Source organism: Pleurodeles waltl, chromosome 8, assembly GCF_031143425.1.
Source record: "Pleurodeles waltl isolate 20211129_DDA chromosome 8, aPleWal1.hap1.20221129, whole genome shotgun sequence".
NCBI classification, from domain to species: domain Eukaryota; kingdom Metazoa; phylum Chordata; class Amphibia; order Caudata; family Salamandridae; genus Pleurodeles; species Pleurodeles waltl.
In genome coordinates this window covers 90,652,045-90,676,507 of record NC_090447.1, presented here as the reverse complement: position 1 = coordinate 90,676,507, position 24,463 = coordinate 90,652,045, and the positions used below count along the sequence as shown (strand labels likewise).

Below are 24,463 nucleotides of genomic sequence, written 5' to 3'. Positions count from 1 at the left end.
CTGGCAAATAAAAATGGCACCTGGAGCAAAAGAGAAAACAGCATTCTCCACACCTGATGGGCATTATCAGTTTACTGTTATGCCCTTTGGTTTAAAGAATGCCCCTGCCACCTTCCAAAGGTTGGTGAATCAAGTCCTTGCTGGCTTGGAGTCCTTTAGCACAGCTTATCTTGATGATATTGCTGTCTTCAGCTCCACCTGGCAGGATCACCTGGTCCACCTGAAGAAGGTTTTGAAGGCTCTGCAATCTGCAGGCCTCTCTATCAAGGCATCCAAATGCCAGATAGGGCAGGGAACTGTGGTTTACTTGGGCCACCTTGTAGGTGGAGGCCAAGTTCAGCCACTCCAACCCAAGATCCAGACTATTCTGGACTGGGTAGCTCCAAAAACCCAGACTCAAGTCAGGGCATTCCTTGGCTTGACTGGGTATTACAGGAGGTTTGTGAAGGGATATGGATCCATTGTGACAGCCCTCACTGAACTCACCTCCAAGAAAATGCCCAAGAAAGTGAACTGGACTGTGGAATGCCAACAGGCCTTTGACACCCTGAGACAAGCAATGTGCTCAGCACCAGTTCTAAAAGCTCCAGATTATTCTAAGCAGTTCATTGTGCAGACAGATGCCTCTGAACATGGGATAGGGGCAGTTTTGTCCCAAACAAATGATGATGGCCTTGACCAGCCTGTTGCTTTCATTAGCAGGAGGTTACTCCCCAGGGAGCAGCGTTGGAGTGCCATTGAGAGGGAGGCCTTTGCTGTGGTTTGGTCCCTGAAGAAGCTGAGACCATACCTCTTTGGGACTCACTTCCTAGTTCAAACCGACCACAGACCTCTCAAATGGCTGATGCAAATGAAAGGTGAAAATCCTAAACTGTTGAGGTGGTCCATCTCCCTACAGGGAATGGACTTTATAGTGGAACACAGACCTGGGACTGCCCATGCCAATGCAGATGGCCTTTCCAGGTTCTTCCACTTAGAAAATGAAGACTCTCTTGGGAAAGGTTAGTCTCATCCTCTTTCGTTTGGGGGGGGGGGGGGGGGGGGGGGGGTTGTGTAAGGAAATGCCTCCTTGGCATGGTTGCCCCCTGACTTTTTGCCTTTGCTGATGCTATGTTTACAATTGAAAGTGTGCCGAGGCCTGCTAACCAGGCCCCAGCACCAGTGTTCTTTCCCTAACCTGTACTTTTGTATCCACAATTGGCAGACCCTGGCATCCAGATAAGTCCCTTGTAACTGGTACTTCTAGTACCAAGGGCCCTGATGCCAAGGAAGGTCTCTAAGGGCTGCAGCATGTCTTATGCCACCCTGGAGACCTCTCACTCAGCACAGACACACTGCTTGCCAGCTTGTGTGTGCTAGTGAGGACAAAACGAGTAAGTCGACATGGCACTCCCCTCAGGGTGCCATGCCAGCCTCTCACTGCCTATGCAGTATAGGTAAGACACCCCTCTAGCAGGCCTTACAGCCCTAAGGCAGGGTGCACTATACCATAGGTGAGGGTACCAGTGCATGAGCATGGTACCCCTACAGTGTCTAAACAAAACCTTAGACATTGTAAGTGCAGGGTAGCCATAAGAGTATATGGTCTGGGAGTCTGTCAAACACGAACTCCAGAGCACCATAATGGCTACACTGAAAACTGGGAAGTTTGGTATCAAACTTCTCAGCACAATAAATGCACACTGATGCCAGTGTACATTTTATTGTAACATACACCCCAGAGGGCACCTTAGAGGTGCCCCCTGAAACCTTAACCAACTACCCGTGTAGGCTGACTGGTTTTAGCAGCCTGCCACACTCGAGACATGTTGCTGGCCACATGGGGAGAGTGCCTTTGTCACTCTGTGGCTAGTAACAAAGCCTGTACTGGGTGGAGGTGCTTCACACCTCCCCCTGCAGGAACTGTAACACCTGGCGGTGAACCTCAAAGGCTCACCCCCTTTGTTACAGCACCACAGGGCACTCCAGCTAGTGGAGTTGCCCGCCCCCTCCGGCCACGGCCCCACATTTGGCGGCAAGGCCGGAGGAGATAATGAGAATAACAAGGAGGAGTCACTGGCCAGTCAGGACAGCCCCTAAGGTGTCCTGAGCTGAGGTGACTAACTTTTAGAAATCCTCCATCTTGCAGATGGAGGATTCCCCCAATAGGGATAGGAATGTGACCCCCTCCCCTTGGGAGGAGGCACAAAGAGGGTGTACCCACCCTCAGGGCTAGTAGCCATTGGCTACTAACCCCCCAGACCTAAACACGCCCTTAAATTTAGTATTTAAGGGCTCCCCAGAACATAGGAACTCAGATTCCTGCAACCTAAGATGAAGAGGACTGCTAAGCTGAAAAACCCTGCAGAGAAGACGGAGACACCAAATGCTTTGGCCCCAGCTCTACCGGCCTGTCTCCCCACTTCTAAAGACACTGCTCCAGCGACGCTTTCCCCAGGGACCAGCGACCTCTGAATCCTCAGAGGACTGCCCTGCTCTAGAAGGACCCAGAACTCCCGAGGACAGCGGCTCTGTCCATCCAAGACTGCAACTTTGTTTCCAAAGGAGCAACTTTAAAACAACTGTGTTTCCCGCCGGAAGCGTGAGACTTGCTACTCTGCACCTGACGCACCCGGCTCGACTTGTGGAGAAAACAATTCAGGGAGGACTCCCCGGCGACTACGAGACCGTGAGTAGCCAGAGTTGCCCCCCCTGAGCCCCCACAGCGACGCCTGCAGAGGGAATCCCGAGGCTCCCCCTGACCGCGACTGCCTGCTTCCCAGATCCCGACGCCTGGTAAAGACTCTGCACCCGCAGCCCCCAGGACCTGAAAGATCGGAACTCCAGTGCAGGAGTGACCCCCAGGAGGCCCTCTCCCTTGCCAAGGTGGTGGCTACCCGAGGAGCCCCCCCCTTGCCTGCATCGCTGAAGAGACCCCTTGGTCTCCCATTGATTTCCAGTGGAAACCCGACATGTGTTTGCACACTGCACCCAGCCGCCCCCGTGCTGCTGAGGGTGTACTTTCTGTGCTAACTTGTGTCCCCCCCGGTGCCCTAAAAAAAAAAACTGGTCTGCCCTCCGAAGACGCGGGTACTTACCTGCTGGCAGACTAGAACCAGGGCACCCCCTTTTCCATTGAAGACTATGCGTTTTGGGCACCACTTTGAACTCTGCACCTGACCGGCCCTGAGCTGCTGGTGTGGTAACTTTGGGGTTTCTCTGAACCCCCAACGGTGGGCTACCTTGGACCCAAACTTGAACCCTGTAGGTGGTTTACTTACCTGAAAAAACTAACTAACTCTTACTCCCCCTAGGAACTGTGAAAATTGCACTGTGTCTAGTTTTAAAATAGCTATATGTGATTTATGTGAAGACTGTATATGCTATTTTGATTATTCAAAATTCCTAAAGTACCTACCTGCAATACCTTTCATTTAAAGTATTACATGTAAAATTTGAACCTGTGGTTCTTAAAATAAACTAAGAAAATATATTTTTCTATACAAAAACCTATTGGCCTGGAATTGTCTCTGAGTGTGTGTTCCTCATTTATTGCCTGTGTGTGTACAACAAATGCTTAACACTACTCCCTTGATAAGCCTACTGCTCGACCACACAACCACAAAACAGAGCATTAGTATTATCTCTTTTTGACACTATCTTACCTCTAAGGGGAACCCTTGGACTCTGTGCATACTATTCCTTACTTTGAAATAGTGCATACAGAGCCAACTTCCTACAGGTATGAACCACCGTTTGGGATAGATTTAGTACATTTCTTGATCTTGAACAGAGTATGCCCATGCAGTGTTCTGTTTCTTATGATGCCAGGAGAGGAGGTGGTAAGAATGCCAAGTGAGTCTGTGGTCTTGCTAAGGGAAGATATAACCACACTGGCCGGATTAAGAGTAACAATTGAGAGGAAGTTGCTGTACAGTCAGCCCCAAAGGCCCCAACAACATGCCCTGCGGTCTGGCCGGAAGGATTAAAGGATCAGCGCAGTAATGGTAATGGGGGTTAGCTAAGTGAGGATATAGCTGCACGGGCCAGATTAACGTGAGCAATTGAGAGGAGGTTGCTGGACGCTCAGCTCTAGGTACCCCAACGGCAAAAACACCTGGAGTATTAAGTTATCAGACGAATACAGACAGATGTTTTTTTCTTGGTGCAATAGAGAAGGATTATGAAGTATCCAAGGGTACGTGTAGGAGCTCTCCAACTATAGGGCCGCAATGATTATGATGGCAGGACATAGTGAATTTTGCCCAAAATTCTGGTTCTCCCTCAGGTGGCTCTCATTTGAATGGACATAACCAACGCACAGCAGCATGGTTGGCTTAGTGGACTGGTGCCAAGACTCCTCTGGCAGGGGAGAAAATGGTCTGCATGGCTTCTAGCAGGAATATGCTAAGTGAGAATGTGGGGACTACTTCCTGCACTGCAAAAGCCCAAGAAGAAAGCCACCGAGGATGCATTCTTCTGGGCGTGCCAGACATTGCAAGCTGCAGAGGTTGAGTGAAAACTTTTTTTTCTGATTTACCAGAGTCTGAAGTAGAATAAATCCTGGCATCCTTGAGCCAGTAACTTATATTTAATTTTCACTTCAAGGAAAAGCTCTATGGCACCAGCGCAAATGCAGTGTAGTTAGGAACAAGGCACTGTGCTGATGTTCCCTTCAAGACTAAGACAAGGCCCAGGACCATGGAAAAAGCTCTGCTGTTGCCACCCACCTTGGATACAGCTGAAATGCCCAGTGTGGAAAGGAGCAGGCACTTATCTAAGAAGAGAGTCCGCAAAGGCCAGCAGAATGGAGCTTCTGCTGAGTATGTTCTAAGGAAATAGGAGGCCCAGGAACCATGAAGACCTAACATCTGCTGACCAGAACTGACAAAGGAACTTCTGCACCCTCATGAGTGTCAAGCACTGCAAATGTGGTATTCCTGCATCATCGCACACGGTCTCTACTGTGTCTAATTTTCGGGGGCCGTGTACCACATGACTGCCAGCCCAACAGCAACACAAAGGTGTTTCCTCTTCACCCTAGGTCTTAGGATAGGATGCTGTGGCCAAGAAAAGCTACCCAGTTTCCACAACTTGAACTGCCTCTGTAGTCCTTACAGTTTTGATAATATAGCATTCTTAAGAAGCAGTTAAACCCCAACCTTAAATTCCATATCTACCTGGTGAACCAGGAGCTCCACTGAGTAGCCCATATCATGCAAGTGCCCATGCAAACAAGAGAGTCAACCATAATAGGCTGTCTTGGAGGTAAGATCAGGTGATGTCTCTGCATACCAGGTCAGCTACATCAGTACTACCCACTAATAAACTAGGGCACTGGTTGATCTCCTCCCCAGAACTCTGTCTAAAGATCCGAACCAAACAAAGACCAATGGGGTACCAGTGGTGCAGTAGTTTAGCAGAGACACTGGGAAGCCCTGAATCTTTAACTTGGGTGGAATGTCGCAGTCGTTTTTGGGTGACACTGGGATTCTTGACTCCTGGGACATTCTGCAGACTAATGTCACTAAACAGTTTCTCTTTGTGCCCAGGCCACTGAGGAACGGACAAAGGGCAGACATTTTGTAGAATTGGTAGTTTGTACTATTATGCATGGCATCTTTGTTCACCAAAAAAAAAAAAAAAAAAAAAAAAAAATAAGAAGAATCCCCTCCGCCCGCAAGGGTTTCCAAAAGTAGAAGAGTATCCCTCAAATCTTTCCCAATAGGATGAAAAAAGCAGTATAGAAGCATAGAATGTGTATTATGGCACAAATGTTAAAGTTGTGTCTGTGGACATATCGCAGCCCGCCTCAAAGGTGAAAAGATTTTCTTATGGTGTGTTGGTGTGTCTTCTCTGAACTATCAGTTTTTCAACACATATAGAAAAGATCATTTCATTAACCATGGCCTTCGGGGCGGTGAAATTCTCACTTTCATCTAGCCGCCAGGCAGACAGACAGCAGGAATAAAAGCCTCCTTCACTGCTCCGAAGACCATGGTTAATTTAATTAACGCCTGTTGAAATAACATTACAAGTTTATGTAAGGCGCTTCCCGATAAGCATCGAAAAAAAAAAGAAAAAAAGAATACAGTGAGGATTACTCCTGCCATGTTATGGAACATGGCAGTGCTTTCATTTGGGACGTCGTGCCATCTGTTACTATGTTGCTATCCTACAGACGTCCCTGCCACCACCCTGAGGATGACCTCGGAGCAGTCTGCCGCGGAGGTTGAAAACTCTCTCCCACCGATCGGACCATCATACGGTTGCATCGACGCATATAGAGATCTAAGCCCATTGCAGGGACAGGCCGCCCTTTCTCAATGTGTATGATTCTGTTCACTACTCTCTGCATCCTCTTGCATCATTCACTTTACCCTGCGCCACAGCACCTTGTTTCTTCAGAGATGTTTAGTTAACAATACATTTAATGTGTGACTGAATAATGGCAATACATCTGTAACGGAACACGTGCTATTTATTTGAACTTAATTGTCCTCTATATTTTCTGCAAATATCAGTTGACCAATTTACGACATCTCATCAATTCAATACAACTCAACTGCCCTACAGGCTCGCATGAGAGTATCTCCCAACAGAACCATTGCTCTTCCTATGGCTACAGAGCTCCGGTTCCCAGGGTTAATGGGCCAGCCACATATATGATTGATGCATATGCCATGCAGCATCAGCCAGAATACAAAGGTGCAATGATGCAGCCACATCATATCACAGGCCAGGGTCTGTGTGATGACTTATGCGCACACGTCAGCCACGCATGTGCGTGCCTTTAAAACAGTGCAGGTGTCATTTTTTTTTACTGAACTGATTCAGGTTGGATCAGCAAAAAAAAAAAAAAAAATAATAATAGGCTGGTGCAGAAGTCTTTACTATAAGGCTGCGAGCCCAGCAGTAATTTACTGCTGCGCCCTTCAAAATTAAAGGACTGTATTTGTTTGGGGCGCAGGGTTGAGCACTGGGTGCAAACAGAGGACTGGGTTAGGCGGAGCAATGAAGGAGTGCTAGTGTGCAAGAGAGCAACAGAAGTGGGCAAGAGAAGGACCAAAAATGTAATGAAAAAGAGCCAGGGAGGGGTTAGGTAAACAACTGAGGAGGTTGGGGGAGGAATGAAGATGAGGAAGCAACATTGCACATCTGTTTGAGGGAAGAAAGCATCACACAAGGCAGCAGGGTAGAAAACACATGCACTCTCATGGAGAGTGAAAAAAAAAGGCTATGCTCCTGGGGACTGACAAGGAGGGAAAGGGCAAACAAAATGGACTAGAAAAAAAACACTGAATAAAAAGCAAGCATTTAAGAATGACAACTAAGGTAACCAACGGTGTGGACCAAACCCCATTAGAAGTTATTGGTTTATTCCACAATAGGATTAAGTCTACTAGACAGCTAAAAATCATTATTTTCAAAGAAACTGAAGCTTATTAACATAAATCAATTTCCCACAACTCACATGCTGTTCCCAAGGGAAAGTCGATTTTCTATTCACGAGACGACTTACCTGGCATCCTTGACAAAATGTTTCCAAGACTGCTTCAACTATTAACCTGACAGCACTGCCAAATAAATGCAGCAATTTCAACTCTTTTCCCCATTCAAACAATATTATTAGTCAGTATTCAGTGTGCCACATAAAATGCTGTGGTTCCCCCATTTTGATGATAATTTGTGAGAAAATTGCAATGGTGTCAAATTTGTGGGTGACGGGTTACTGAAAATTAGGTCATTTAAGTATTGCATAGTGGCTCTCTGCAGAACTGACATCTTTAGACATTGCTGCCTTTTAACCCTAAATCACAATGCTGCAATTTGTTGTTCCCACCCAATCCTACCCTTATAAGTAAAAGTCTACAACCCAAGAATCTTTGGTACAACGCAAGCACTATAGAGGAGAGGTCTTCAATCTGTGGGGCTCGACCGCCGGGCAAGAGGGGGCGTGGAGTCATGGGAGGGGGTGCGCATTCTCCAGCCTCATTTCTGCCTGAAATCCAAAGCGTTTGCTCTTCGTTTCGAGAAAAGACAAACATCCAGGGACTTTTAATTCTGATAGTTAAAATGGTTCATCTGAGTGTAATTCAGGGAGCGTCCTGTGCTGTGAAACCGAAGCCCAGCGAGAGCCCCTGCTTGCCTGAAAGAAATGCAAATGTGAACTACAGAGTTAATCTGCAAAAGTAACAGTTAATCTTCAAATGTAAAGAATGCTTGGGAGTGAGTACTGGCTTTAATTGATCGAATCACTAGAAGCTTTGGGGTGATGAAGATGTATTATTTTTGAGTGGTAGTGCAAAGAGTTAACAACTGAGCTGTGAAGTATGTGCTTTATATTGTATTTACATAGTGCTCACTACCCCGAGGAGGTGTTATGGAGACAGTTACGTAAAAAAAAAAAAAAAAAAAAAGAGAAAGTATTACGTGCGGTCTGGGTATTACTAAAATCTATATTTTGGGAGCACCATTTTATTGTAAAATGTTTTTGCACATTTTGTAGCAGTCTCTCTTATACCGTGTGTAATGAAAGTATAAAATAATAACTTACATATTCGCAGTGCTTTTTGTCACTGGCACTAAAAATACACAAGTCACTATTCTCCACTGCACCAACCAAGATTTAATTCTGTGGCTCTCCGGTTACACACAGACCTCTGTAGTGCATTAACTAATAGAGGTTTCATAATGTACCATAGTGCATTTCCCATTAACAGCTTTTTTTTAAATTTTATTTCAGTTAAACTGCCTGTTATTTTATATGTAGCTACCAGACAGTGAAAGACCTAAAACTGAAGTCAACAGCACCAAACTAATATAACCAGGAGTCAGTTTTGCTAAAATAGAAGCGTCAGTTTTCATAATATTAATCATAAAAACCTTTTTAGAAAAAAACAGTGTGAAAGAAGATAAAGGGACCACTTCCTCCCCTGGAATTAAAGAAAGCATCCTACTTGGACCTTACAGCTCATCACGGACTATCGTAAATGGTATATTTTAATTATGATGAATAACGTTAGCAACCTCCAGTTCCAAGCAGCTGTAAAAGCCAAGCCATCAGCATTCCATGAAATATAATAATGTTCTCCTCAGATGCCATTTATTAAAGTTGCAGCCCATGCATTACAGCCATTATACCCAGGACCACTTGAATTATGCGATTGTTTATTTGGATGTTAAACTGATACTAATGAGGTGCAACCACAGACTGACCGTCTCTTAGGTGAAAAACAGGCACGCCCATCACATTATTTCAGGAAGGTGTTATCAACCAAATAAGTTGTCCAATTAGGTTTTGTTTGTGAACAATAAAGTACCATTGTGCATTTTTGGGCAATTCTTTCGGGAGACTGAACTGTGTGGTAAGCCTCCGACACTGAACCACAGTAACCCACTAACCTTTGATTCGCTAGACACTGTTTAATACTACTTTCCCATCATAAAAATGATTTGCCGTGGGAACTGAGTGCGTTTATGGCTGGCGGTGGTTAGCGAAGATGAAGAGTACCATGTTCTAGAAATTTTTGTCATGAGGGGGTGCCCTTACGCCTAAAAAAAAAAAAAAAAAAAAAAAAGACAGGGGGGAGTCTCAACATCAAAAAGGTTAAAGACCTCTGCTATAGAGTCAGGGAGTTAGTTACTCAATAATTAGGACCACTTGGCTGCTATGTAAGCACATGTGTTGTGCGGAGCAACTGCAAGCTGGAGGGAAGTTGTGCAGTGGATTGACAACACAAATTGGACATCTGCAGAGCTCAAGACTACTGTTCATAGAGCTGCCAAATCAACCCTATAGGATTCCATTTAACAGTATTATTTTCAATTATAAAAATTGTACACAACCATTCCCTTCCGGACCGTTTCTACTTCATAATCTTAAGTCTTTTCAGTCATTACCTTTTTGGCTGAATCATCCAGGGAGTTCTTCACAGCAGATCCGTCCCACTTGTCAATTTTCACCGGTTTGTCATCGATCTTCCACTGGAACACAAGAGGAGAGTGAAAGATTTTCATTGGAAACATGTGGTACATCCTGATCTACAGGTGAGTGATGAGACCAGGCAGCTGTCAAAGCTACCCGTCATCTGAAGAGTGATTTATCATTTGCGATTTTCCTTGTGTGCCATTTGTATTTCAACAAAAGTAACCTCGCTACACAGCACAAGGCAACCGCCTAGAATAGTATCAAAACTAGCCAGGTTGATTCTGATGATGGCATGAATACAAAGGAAACATAACACACTACTCAACTGCACAAGTTGCATGAGTAACAACTGATTGTACTAGGCAGGTTGACAGTTCAAAGACTGTTTGCTAGGCAAGAAAGGTTCAACTGCACTGAAAAATAGGTGAATGGAGTACACAGATTTCAAAATGTATAAAAGCTGGGTCAGTGGAGGTGAGGAGTGAAATGTCAGAGTACGGCATTTCAAGAGATACACATTACTCACTACAAGGAGTTAGAAAGAGCAAATTCCTTAAGGTGATTGATCCTCGTTGAGAATTTGTTGAACTCTGCAACGTTAATATTTAGTCCATTCAGAACTACTGGTTTTAAAAACCGATTTACACATTTTTCTTCATTATTTAAACATAGTGAATCTCAAGGAAACTGGAGGTGGTATTGAACCCAATCTTCCCCAGTGATTACCAGCAAACAAACAAGGTAAACTTTAAAATACGAAGTGATATGTAAAAATATACAGTCGATTACGAACACACTTGTAAAGAAATGCTTTCTTGCCACGCACCCTCATCTACCCAGAAGTCCCTCGCCCCAGACCAGCAACATGGAAGGCTTTGAAGGCTAAAAGTCGGCTGCAGATATGTGGCAAGTTAATACTGACATTTGTACAAGCACTAACAGCCTTGATGCAGCAGATGAATCTGCAATACTGCAACAGCAGGCTCAGTACGATCAGTGCATCACAATGCGGAGGCCTGGTCGCTAATGAGCGGCGACAGCAGTGGTCCACATGAAATCCCTTTTTGGCATCAAGCGGGCTAGTGTCTAGGTCCTGGATACTCAAAGTACGGCCCCTCGGGCACGAGGAGCACCGGGCAGCTGTTTGTTCGACTCAGCACTTCCAATAAAAATATTAAATACACACACACTTATTGCTGTAAAAGAAAGGAAGTGACTGGGGACTTCTGCACTTAACTTTAGAAACGCCTTCATTTTTAAAGACATCTTACAGCACAAGTGTAAAACTATGTCAGTCACTTCAAAATTAAAAAAAAAAAAGTGTATTTAATTAACATACAGAACCTTTTCACCCTAGTACAATTTGTTATATCAGTACATTGAGATGTATTCATGTAAAAGTGATAGTTTTCAAAAATTAATTCTTCCCCTTACCCTGAGAACACCACCAATAGTAAATTAAAGAGGCCAGTCACTTGTTATGTGCACTTTATGGGTGGCCTGGGTTCCTATCATACATGAACAACATTATAGTTTATTAAATCAAACATAGAGGCAGATTTTGTGCAGCACCCACCATGAAATCATATTTCGAGGTCTTATATGCGATAATGCAGAAAAAGGAGGGAAAGTGAAGTTAAACAATTGCCTAGAATCACACAATTTAGAAAAGTGGGGAGGCCAGGATTAATTCCAGGTTTTCTGGTTTCCCATTGTTCATTTCAGCCACAAGATATACACCTACCTTGCCACCAATGCCCCCAGGCACACCAGCCAACTGCCACTGCACTGGCATCGGTGCGGCCCCTGGGCACATCACAGACCAAACTTTTTGGCCCCTGGGAAAATGTTTGCGAGTACCCATGGTCTAGGTAGTCGTACTATACCCAAAAGATGATGTTAAGTACAACTCCTGTTCAGCATTCGATTCTTTTTTTCAAAGACCAGAAGAAAAAAAAAAAAAACACAAACACAGCCCTCCTCTGACACACCATGGCAACATCTACTAAGGCACCGTCTGCATCCTTTTCACTGGCTTTAAAGCAACACTTTGAGGTGCCCTTTGGAGAGAGAAGTGCTCTCAGCTACTCTACACTTCTGGGGGCAGAGGCCTGCTCCAGCTGTGTTAACAGGTGCCCGAGTCATCAGAAGAACCACCTCGCCCACACTACCGCTGTTCGTGTGACACGGCCAGAGGCTTCTCGTCACACACTTGGTCCATTATGGTTTGTAGCAATAGTTCAACGCCTGACATTCGGCTAAGTGTACCCTGGCAACAAGAGCAGGGTGGCAGGAGGACAGCTGCAGGCGGTGACATCCCTCAAAGACTGCACTTGAGCTGCGGCCATCAGTGCGGGGAACGCAGATGTACCTACAAGTCTATTAGAGTCGGTGCCACCTACAGGGTAACTACTTGAACCAACCACTGCACCCGGCCTGGGACAGCCACAGCACATGTACCTGACATGACAGAGCCTGCAAACCAATCACTTGCACACTCGCCAATCGAATCTGTTTACATGTACTTCTCCTAAGCATGCTGGGGTGCTTATGGCATATAGAGAGGGAGCAACAGGACCACGTAGCACAGGCAACAAGAATCCCACCTGACATTCTATGCAATTCATCCGAAACTGGAAGACCGGGGGTAGAGTGGCACCACCCCCAATTATCGCCAGGACAACTTATACCACCCAGAGGACAGTTACGTTTCCTTTTAGCTAGTGCAAAGTCGTTCAATGACCTATTACAATTTATCTCGGGCCCTCCCACCCAGAAACGTTCATTGGCCGTTCATCCGTCAGAGCATTTTGATAAAGTCAGTCATCGAACTCATTTTTGTGCTCAGTCCACCCTTTAACGTGGACATTACTTTCTGCTATAATCCGAACAGGCATCCAAAGTATTGTATTAGCACGGTCCTTCTCCGTGTCTTGGAATGTATTTGCAGGACTGGGGCTTCACAACTGCTGCCAACAGAACTGGGGCTGAACAATCTGAGCATCCTATGATGCAGTTAGACTGGAACCAAGCCAGAGGAACGGAGGATTTCCTGTAAACATGCCAGTTGCTCATTTTATACACTGCTTATGTGTTACCTTTACTTAAATCCACATAATATAAACTGAAATTAAAAAAACAGTCAGAGCGTCAGTACTTGAGCAACTACAAGACATGAGCAGACATCCCATGGAGCAGAGTGTGTCTGGCCAGAAGAGACATGCGAATATCAGCCAAGACGGGCAATTTAGGAAAACAGATTGACAGTCATTGCGGAACTGCAGTCTTATACAACGGTGCCAAATAGAGATAGTGGCATACTTTGCATACACACCTTTCAACTTATTTTGTATAAAAATAGTACACCAACCTCAGATTGAAAAGGTGCATCAATCCAGCATGCACCCTTTTTCTCAGGTGTGTATAACAGGTTTCAGGGAAACCCCTTGGTCTAGAACAATAATAAAAACAAAAACCACCAGCACCACATCATAAATCAGTTATTGCCAGCCCACTGACGTTATGCAAAAATGGAGCTCCCACTGAGCCACAGGAACTGGCAGGTGGGCGCAGTGGAAGTGACTGAGAACCCAAGCCACATTCTGTGGTTAAGTTCCATCTCCATTTCCCTGGCAGAGGTTTGGGGTGTCAGGAGGAAAAGCAGTGGGTGAGGTAAGGAGCGTGAAAGTGATGGTGTCAGAGGTAAAAACACTTCTCTCTTGGACGAACTATGCATGAGGAAACACCTAGCTGTCCAGGGCAATGGCTCTGAGGAAGTCTGAACATTACGATTGGACACCGCACGTGAATAGGGATGAAGATGGTGTACATCGTTCCAGCAGAGGGAGAACAAAGGAGATCATGGCCCAGAAGAGGATAATGTACTAGACCCAAGACAAAGCTTTGAACTCCGCAAACTGCTAAAGGGGTGAGAGAGCAAGAGAGAAAATCGCTGACAAAGTGGTTGAAGAGATAGGGCATAATTAAAAGTAGGAATTTAAAAAGGTACAGGAACCAACTGCATCAAACACTGCAAAGGGGTAAGAATATAGGAGACGGGTAGACATGTGCAAAAGTGAGGAGGTTAAATACAAGGACAAGATGAAATGTAACGCAATAAATCAAGCATAGGGCCTTAAGCTTGAAGCACCTGCAACAACATTAAATTAAATTACACAGCACCATGGAAAACACCCAAATGTACTGACGCAATAATATGATCCATTAATATTGATTGTTTCAGAAATGTATGAGATTACTACATGCATCAATCAGAAATCCTTCATAAAAGCTCAACAACGTAACAATTCCGGCCACCTTGAAGAAGGCCATTATCACCAATACTGTGCCCTTTTTTTTACCAGGAACTAGACCCATTGGAAAGCCACAAGATATACACCACAATTCAAAGCGCACCTCAACAACTGCAACCCTTAGGCCAGTTATTGCTCACGACACGTAAGCCACACCTGGCTGATGTGGTCAAAAATGCCCGCCCACTTGCACTTCTAGAGAGCAGCATAGCTTTTGTTTCTATAGATCAAGGGACTTTGTTTTGCCACTTTTCTGCTGCAGCAGAGATCAGATGCCTTCCTTGCCTCTTTCAATCGGCATCAGCATCTTAGGTAATACCTATTTCTGGCAAACACCACCTGCTCTTAAGCCATACCGAGTATAAAATGTCAAAAGAGGAACCAAACATCTAGTATTGCTTCTTCACGAAGCATCCATTTTAAAATTACACTACTGGTAGTGAGACCATTCTCCATATAGATGTTCTAGTTCTGGAACATGCCCCTAAAGAAAAAGGGATGGTCGGCAATCGTCTAGAATTTAGACATGCAATACAAACCTTGATCGTGACTAAAACATAATTTAAAATCACCAACAAGCAAAGTCACTGTAATGCCATACAAGCAGGTCTGTCCAACACAAGATAGGGGAATACTACAAGCTTCCTATAAATAAATAAACACATACATACATAACTCAAACTGCACTATTGTTCCTCAGTACTAAAGTGAACCACTGACCTTACTCCCCTAGCCACCTTCAGTTGGCCATACACTACGGGCCACTTTAAAAATCCAAGAAGTGATGCTCTTCTCGGAAGTGTCTCAATGCACATGTTAGTGGTCAGAATATCCAACTGCTCAAATTACGCCGACTGACACAGTCTCCCATTGATCGTCATAAAAAGTAGTCTGACAATAGTGGGAGCTTCCAGGAACTTTTGCTTCAGTTATACAACTTCTTCAGTCTCCAAGAACATCAGCTGGAAAGAAGCCCAGCTATATGTCACTTCACTGATCTGGTTAATGCCAAGTAGTCTCATAAGTCCTCCAACAAACATAAAAAAATACAGTCACACATAAGTGCTAAAACATCTCAGCAACCAAGTTAAACATAAATAGCGTAGGCTTCTGTAGTAGCATTTAATTAGTGCTGATTTTTTCATTATCTTAGACTTACAATAAGGTGGCAAAATCATAACTTCATGGACATGCTATGACCTGGCTGTGCTAGTAAAGGACTGAAGGAAATCATCCTCAAATACTTTTAGGGAAAAAAGTGCTATTTTATCATACATTATTTCTTGCTGAACTCTTAAAGGCCCATATTTATGGGAAAATGACAGAGCGTGACGCTGAGACAAAATTGGCAGCGCCACACTCCATCATTTTCACAACGCAGGGATGCGCCGTATTTAAATAAATACGGCGCACCCTAATGTTGTCCCCCGCCCTGGTGCTAAACTTAGCTGCCAACGCAGGCGTCCTTGCACCATCGTGATAGGATGTCTGCGTTGAGGGGTGTGATTGTTGATGTTTGGGAAGGTGTCATTTTCCTGCACATAAACAATCACTAATGGCGATTTGGCACTTGTGTGTGCTGCAGAATGAGGAACACACAGAAGTGCCAAAGCGTCATTTTCAAATGATTGTTTATGTGCAGGAAGGGACACCTTCGCGCACATGATCATGTCTGGCATTTTGCTCTTTTTAGGCATGCTGCAGAATGCAGCACGCACAGAAAAAGCACCCAAAAAAAAGTATTCCTCCTCTTTGGGCCTTGCTAACGCCACCCATGGGGTGGCGTTCGATTACGGCACTGCCTCAGGTTTATGAAATCTCATAAATCTGAGGCAGCGTAAAAATGCAATGGGTGTGGCTGCGGCATGCCCACAGCAACACCCATTGCACGCCCCTCTGACGCAGGAAACTGCGTCAGAGGGGCCCATATTTACAAGAAGGCGTAACGCCACAAAAAGCGGAGTTACACCGCCTTGTACATTAGGAGCAGAGGTTAGGGCTACTGGAGCGTCACTTAAATATGCCCCTAAATGTGGAAGTAATGCAACGCACAAACTTATTACTTGCTGCTCTTATATTTCCCCAATTCCATGATTAAAGCGCTCATCAAGTTCTGCTTTTTTCTCTGTGTTCTGAAACCTTTACTTCGTTTTCTATCATTACAAATCAAGATTGACAAGTACCAGAAAAAGTGCCTGGTCTATATAATCTACTCATGCATGTAACTGGGAATCTTCAGAGAATTGTATTTTTGCTAGATGGTATTACTAGACTTACCACAGACCATTAAATCCAAGGCCCAGTTTGCCCTCAGTGTTTATTTAGCCCCAGCTTAATCTACCACACCTGAATATGATGTAGTTTAAAAGGAGGCTCTTCTATCCAAGGACTAGGGTTAAGGTCATGAAACATGCTGCCTGCAAGCACCCACGCTGAATCAAATTACCTCTGCTTCGTTAAGGAACTCAAAGTTCACACTTTTCTATGTTTGCTCTGCACCAACTCTTTGAAGACAGTGCTTCGGGTCAAATGTGTTCCCTAACTTTTTATTGCACATTTTAAGAAAAAAAAGGGTCCACACAAGGAGACAAATAAAAGCTAAAATGTGACTCTTCGAGATGAGTGAGGCATGTTGGCCTTTGCATCACATGCGATTCTAAACACAACACTTCTGTACAAAGTGGATATCACAAAGTAAAGTTTGTGTGACCCTCTTTACAGGGAGACATTTTCATGAGGTGTTTCAACAAGGAAACCAATCATTCCACATCAAGATGCTTTCCTCGATTTCTGTGCACTAGCAAATATAAAAAAAAAAAGAATAGGTTGCGAGTGATTTTATGTGATCTCAACAGAACTGATCGCCTATTGTTTATGGGAAGGAACATACGGGGTCCAGATATCTAGCAGAACCCCGATCCATTACTACAGCTTTGAGGATGTAACAAAATGTATCATAATCTATGGTAGGAGAAAATGGTAGACATAAACATGCGCTCTGAATTTGGAGCACATATTCACCACAGCACTGAAACAGCCCTAATCCAGCCACCGACATCAGGGCCTTCCTGGACAAGGGCGAAACGGCAGTCCTCCTGGACCTATCATCTCCCTTCGACACCGTCTCCCATCACATCTTGATCAACAGACTCCACCACATCGGAATCCAGGTAGACGCCCTCAAATGGAACACCTCATTCCTCACCAGAAGAACCCAGTGAATCTGTCTCCTACTGTTCTCCCTGACACCAAAGAAGAACATCTATGGTGTCCCCCAAGGATCGTCCCTCAGTCCTACCGTCTTCAATAAGTATATGACCCCCGCCACACCGTCAGATAGCATGGAATCGACATCATTTCCTATGCAGGCGACACACAGCTTATCCTCTCACTGTTAGAAGACCCCCTCCACCACCATAACCATCTTCAACAGATGGACAATGAACGTCACCGAATGGATGATGGAAAACTGTCTCAAGCTCAACAGGGGCAAAAGTCATCATCATTGAGAACACCAACTCACCATGGAACAATGCTTGGTGGCCCGCTGAACTCGGCCCATCCTGCTCCTCCACAGACCACACCAGCAACCTCAGCATCATCTTGGACAGAAAGCTATTAATGAAGAAACATGCAAACGGAGTCTCATCTGCCTGCTTCCACACGGTATGCACGCTCCGAAGATCTTTAGGTGGCTTCCAGTCAACACCAGAAGGATCGTCACACAGACCCTCATCACCCACAGGCTGGACTACACGAACACACTATGTAGGAGTCACCACACACCTCCTGAAGAGGCTACAGACAACAACCAAAAAAAAAAACAAAAAAAAATCAGTGGCAAGACTCATTCTCAACCTCCCCAGACGGACCCACATCACACCCCACCTCAAGAAGCTACACTGGCTCCTGACCCAAAAGAGATGCCAGTTCAAGGTGATGACCCTCCCCCTTACAAAGCCCTGTACAATGAAGGGCCTGCATACATCAACAAACGCAAGATCTTCCACTGACCGACCACACACCTACAATCCGCCTCCCTGACACTTCATGGATCTGCTGAGGTAACAGCGGAAGACGCTCCTTCTCACACCTGACAGCAAAGCTTGGAATAACCTTTCCCTGTTCCTCAGGACCGCCCCATCGATACGGCAATTCTGAAAAGGACTCAAGACCTTTAGAATAAACAGACCACCATGAATCAGTTACCTACTTCAGCGCCTTGAGACCTTCACAGGTGATATGCTGCACTTTATAAATCCTTGATTGATATGACGCTTCTCTTTACAGACCCATGGTGTTACAATGACTGAGGAACATACCTAACACCTTTAGGTACACTGCATTAGATGCAGGTTGCAAATTGCACGCTTTCACTTTTTTTTATATTTATTACGGAGGAAATAGTGACCTAGTCCTGAAGAATGCCACTGACACCTCATCTGAGGGCTGTATACGCAGAAACTTGTCGACCTCCGCTACAGGGTAGAATTATCCCCCAAATCTTCTATTAAGAATATCACTGGGGTGACACAATAAAACTCATTAGGTTCACCCAGGAGACAGTGTTAACACATTAATTTACCCTCAAACTTACATTGCTTAGAGTCTGTCAGAGCTGAAAACTCCCTTAATTAAAAATAAAAAACCTCTTAAGCTCCCTGCTAATCTATTTGGTAGTAGCTGGCACCTAGATCCACAGGATCAGTGCAAGGAGTGGCCAGAGGATGAAACATGCCACCTTTAAGGAGGGCGAGGGCCTTCGTCCTGAAACAATGACGTATGTTACAAATCCTAGACTTTTTTATCTTTCCCACTGTATTCCTTACCATAAACAGCAGGCGGTCAGTTCTGTTGTGGTTGTATTGTGGATATATTACTAACATAGAAGGATGTAGTGACTATGCCTTTAAAGTCTCCTGAACCTGGCATGTTTGACGTGAAAAATGTTATGCAAATGTATTTTCAAACAACCTGATGTCTACACAATCCTGAGCTAACACCTCGTACTGTTTGGAAAATTAAAGTGCCTCAAATATTAGTTTGTCGCTTACCTTGGCAACTTAAGCACTGTAATCAGAGAAACCAAGGGAGGCGCATAAGTCATTGAAAGTATGGGGGTAGCGCGGCCTGGGGTCCGCCAGGACCCCTGAGCCAATGCCGAGCTGTGAGCACTACTAGAAAAAAAGAACCAACACCGCTTAATCCCTTGAGCAAATATACTCTGCCAATACTATCACTGCTCCCTGGCACCAGCCTTCCAAGCACCTGTCCCCTGCTTCTCTAGCACATGGCACAGGTGAGAGAACTGAATGTGGAATTAAATCACAGTGGGGAGTGGGCAGGGAAGAGAAAAACGTTAGGTCAGAGAAAAACAGACAATGGTTATTAAGAGGCAGAAAAGTTAGACTAGTGAGAAAGGAGGGAGGATTTGTCATGGAAGTATCAAGGAATGGGAGAGGAGAGAAAGAAGAGGAGGAAAGTAATGCTGTGGAAGATGGATGAGACTGAGACTAGTGAGAAGTCGGGTAGAGCGGTGGCAGTCAGTATTCTGACGTGAAAAACTATATGACGGTCTGCCTCCCGTCTGTGCACCCCTCCAAGCCCCGTCTTGTCACATGATGATTTGTTGGCGTCTTGGTTTGTTCTAGCGCCAAAACGTATCTCTCGCTCTGCTCTGGGTCAAGTCTGTGTGCAAAGCTATCTTGCCAACCATTACCAAAAACAAACAGAGCTTGCATCAGTCATCTGCTGGCTTTAAACGTATGGAACAGGGGTGGAATAGTGGATGGGACTACAGAAAGCTGCAATGCTTTCTGGGAACCAAATAGATTTCGGATTTGGGGAATTTGGGGGGGGGGGGGGGGGGTCAACAGAAGAGGAGCTGGTTTCTTTCACAGAACAAGTCTCTGCCACTGATCAATCTTGCCTCACTGTCAAATCAGCAGCGGCAGGGCTGTCTCTTTCTTTATGCGGTTTTATTGAGCGCGAACTCCACCCAAAGGTACTGGAGCGCTTTACATGAGCACCAGTTACGTTACACAAGGACCGGTTCATTTTTGGTAGGAACGGGGAGATTAAGTGATTTGTCCAAAATCGCAGGAGGTTGAACCGACGCCGAGACTTGAACCTGGGTCACCAGCTCCTAAGTCGGCATCTCTGGCCGTTACGCCACAACCTCTCCCCTTTACCAGGTTGTGGAGGCTCTTTGCCCCGGGCCCCATCAATAACTCATGCATCGGGCTTACTAAATCTGGCTCGTAAAACGTTTTCAACTCCAGATACTTCCGACCTAGTTTCTGAAAGAACAGATGTGTTCGATGGATTAGCATGTCAACAGGATGCGAGGGTGACACATAAGTGATATCGCAGTATGCTGAAAACAGTGGTTTCACTTTCAAAAGCTCCAGACAAGCTTCTCTCCCCTTACAACTAAGCATACATTTGTGATGATAATACGTGATTTTCACAAGTGAACTTACTTTTAAAAATTATTTTCATAAGTGGTTTAATAATCTCATTTATTTTGTATTTATGTATAGCGCTCTCTCAGTCAAGGATGCTTCAGTGTACTAACAGAAAAAAGAACAGGGTCATATATCTTTGATATATTTGGATGCAAAATTGTAGGCATGCACAACGGTGCATCTTAACTTAGCACACATGCATTTGACATACCACATCGATAATATTCATTTGATGAGATGCACACGTAAAAGTGACAGCCCGTAGCTTATAAAAGCAATCTCCAATTGTCATTCTGTCTCACTGCACGGCAGGTATGACTGAATATTTCGTGCACAGCTTTGAACAGACGCTTACTTTACTATAACAAAAAAAAGCCAACAGACAAATGTGTGGGTTTGTATATGTATCAGGGGACTGTAAGGCACGTGTTATGGGGTCCTATTAGTTAGGAGCACGAGTCCTCACACACCCAGTTGGGTGTCATGCTTCATCATCGGACAGGCTCCTCGTCAGACTGGCGCTGCAATGTCTGACGGGCACCACCCAACGGGGGGCTCTTTGCCGGAGATCTTTTCTCGATGATGCCACACTCACCCTAAGGAGATCAAGGGGAAGACACTGAGGAGGGTTGAAAAAAGAAAAAAGAAACTAAAATTGGTTCAGAACCCTAGCTATATATTTCACTTTATTCGATTTGTATAGGGTCGAGACCAAGATTAAAATATTAGTTACGAGAGTTGGACAGAAATAATGACCAGCCACTCTCTGACTAACTGTCTTATTATGGGGGTCAAGAAACTACAAGACCCACCTCAGCAATCGGGTCGACATGTTTCGCGTCTTAGCGGTCCACACGGATCCAATGACGCTTCCTCAGGACCTAGTATAAAGAAACTCCTCCTACTAAAAGCTGAGTAAGCTATTAACATATCAAATTTGACAGTCAAAAAACAGGTAAGTAACGTCAGTCACTTACATCAGTCCATTATGACCATTGGTTTGCTGCCTAATCGTCACCCCTTCTAATTCAAGTAAGGGCTTCCTGGGATCACGCAAGCCTATAGCCAGGTTCATATAGCGAGTTGAAGCTCTCCGGCTGGGGGTGGATTACACCTACCCGTGGTCGCGCTCCCGAAAGTGAGATCACAATTACCTGTTTTTTGACTGTCAAATTTGATATGTTAATAGCTTACTCAGCTTTTAGTAGGAGGAGTTTCTTTATACTAGGTCCTGAGGAAGCGTCATTGGATCCGTGTGGACCGCTAAGACGCGAAACATGTCGACCCGATTGCTGAGGTGGGTCTTGTAGTTTCTTGACCCCCATAATAAGACAGTTAGTCAGAGAGTGGCTGGTCATTATTTCTGTCCAACTCTCGTAACTAATATTTTAATCTTGGTCTCCACCCTATACAAATCGAATAAAGTGAAATATATAGCTAGGGTTCTGAACCAATTTTAGTTTCTTTTTTCTTTTTTCAACCCTCCTCAGTGTCTTCCCCTTGATCTCCTTAGGGTGAGTGTGGCATCATCGAGAAAAGATCTCCAGCAAAGAGCCCCCCGTTGGGTGGTGCCCGTCAGACATTGCAGCGCCAGTCTGACGAGGAGCCTGTCCGATGATGAAGCATGACACCCAACTGGGTGTGTGAGGACTCGTGCTCCTAACTAATAGGACCCCATAACACGTGCCTTACAGTCCCCTGATATGTTTTCTTTCAGGAACAGTGTATCACTTTATTAGTAACTTATATAGGAGGACATACACTGGACCTCGAATCCTCCAAATCCCTCTATTCTTGACGTGGGTTTGTATATGAACAGGTTCAATAAATAAAAGCTGGGAAGCTGCCTAACACATCAAGCTTCATCATGCACCTTGAAATTGTGGACACCAAGCACTTGTTTTAACTATTTTTGGTTATTATTTGTAATCAAAAACTGATATAGTGGAATGATATAGTTTTTTTCTTTTTTTTATGAACATTATCATTACTTTCTTTAGCTCAGTTGTCCATGCTCTACATTTTCACCATGGCTACATACTTCTGTATGGCCCTTAGATCTAAAGTACTTACACGGTATATGGACGCTTGTTTTCAAAGACACTGTATCCTATACATAGTTACATGCATATAGAGTACATATCTAGCAAAGTTTCTACGTCTGCTTTGACAGGAACACAATCATTCAAGTGACAGTGCAAGTGACATCTCGACGTGTGATGAAGCAAAAATCATTGCATACTGTCTGTGATGTTTAGTACCCCAGTGATTTTAAGGTATTGTTCCCAAGGGCCCGGGTTCGAGGTAGTAGAGTGTGTGCTATACAAAATTAATGTTTTAGTAGCCGATGCATATGTCAGGACATTGTCAGAGTTTGTAAGATCCTGGATCTTTCCAATTTCAAATCAGGCCCAGGGTTAGGGCACCCCATGGACACTGTAGGTAACCCGGCCTCGTGCAGCTCTTGACGTTGCAATCGCTCCATCAATAATTTTGTGAATGTGGCTCTCGTGACCGTGGTCCTGTGGCTACAGCACATCTGCAATATGCCAGTGTTAAACCTGAATAAAACACACCCTCTCTCTCTCTCCAGCCGCCCCCCCCCCCACCCACCCACCCACCCACTAGCAGCGTGCAGCATGTAACATTAAAGCGGTACCTGTGGAACTTTTTTAACAAGTGACGGAGGGGGAATTAGGTTGGCTTTCCAACTGAACCAATAGTTGCATCCAAAATTATTTTCAAAATGAGCATAAAACTATGCAAATGATGTGCAATAGAAATAATTAGGTGTTCAGAAAAACCACTAGATAGACTTGAATTCTGACTACACATTTCACTAGTCTGCGGGTCTACGGGGTTGAGGCAGGCAAACAATGTATAGAGAGACACACAATTAAGATTTTCCAGGCTTATCACTGGCCCAGAAGGCAGATATGCGCTATGTGGCCGTTTTCTATAACATTTCAGCTAGAAAGACCCCCTTTCTCCTTAACTCCCACAAATCCTCTCAAGCAAGAGATGCACAGCAGATCCTGCAGCTGTGTTACGTGGCAGAATTCTTACGCGATAGAGAAGTAAAACTAAACTCGACGCTTGGTGGACCCAAGTGCTAAACTTCCTCGCCAAAAGTATATTACTTTCAAACATAAAACTGCAGGTTTGCAGTAAATTACTATTTATCAGTAGTAGGGTTCCAGAACGAACAATCTAGTGCCTTGTTTTGAATGTTGGGAATAAATGACAAATCATTGAAATGTTGGGAATAAAAGACATAAGTCATTTCAGAAAATTTTATAATTTAGTACCACAATTCTGTTCTAAGGATAGGACTGTTACAATTTAGAGTATTAAAGAAAATATTCAGAGCTCAAAACCGTCAACTGACCAGTTACAAATAGGCTTCACTAGACTCAGGTGCAGCATATGGGTTGGTGGCTGGACAAACAGCATCTAGCTAAACAACGAAGCTGTTAAATACTACACTGCCTGAAACCACGAGAAGTCAACAAACCCAATAAAGAGACAGCTGGACTCAAATGACATTTACTTGACCACAGTCCAGTAGATAGCCACAATTCCAGAGCCCATCCATAACTGGACAACTGTGGCCCCCACCACGGCTATCGCATGGCAGTCTGCGTCTCCGTGACCAACGGCACCCAAACACCGCACAACCCACACGGGCTCCCCTGGGCCCACAACCCCCGCCCGCAGGGGGACCCCAACGGACTGGGACTAGAAAGGGGGTCAGCAGACACAGCGTCATCGAG

The 24,463-nt window shown here is 44.7% G+C and overlaps 1 protein-coding gene across 2 annotated transcripts in view; it reads right to left on the bottom strand.

Moving 5' to 3' along the window:
* Positions 1–24,463, bottom strand: part of SPCS2 (signal peptidase complex subunit 2) — a 49,374-nt gene that overhangs the window by 24,665 nt on the left and 246 nt on the right. The window contains exon 2 of one of the 2 annotated variants that reach the window (XM_069203813.1): positions 9,883–9,966. In XM_069203813.1, the coding sequence (XP_069059914.1) occupies positions 9,883–9,966 (84 nt within the window). The remainder of the gene's footprint in view (positions 1–9,882; positions 9,967–24,463) is intronic. The other variant, XM_069203814.1, reaches the window with a different exon arrangement.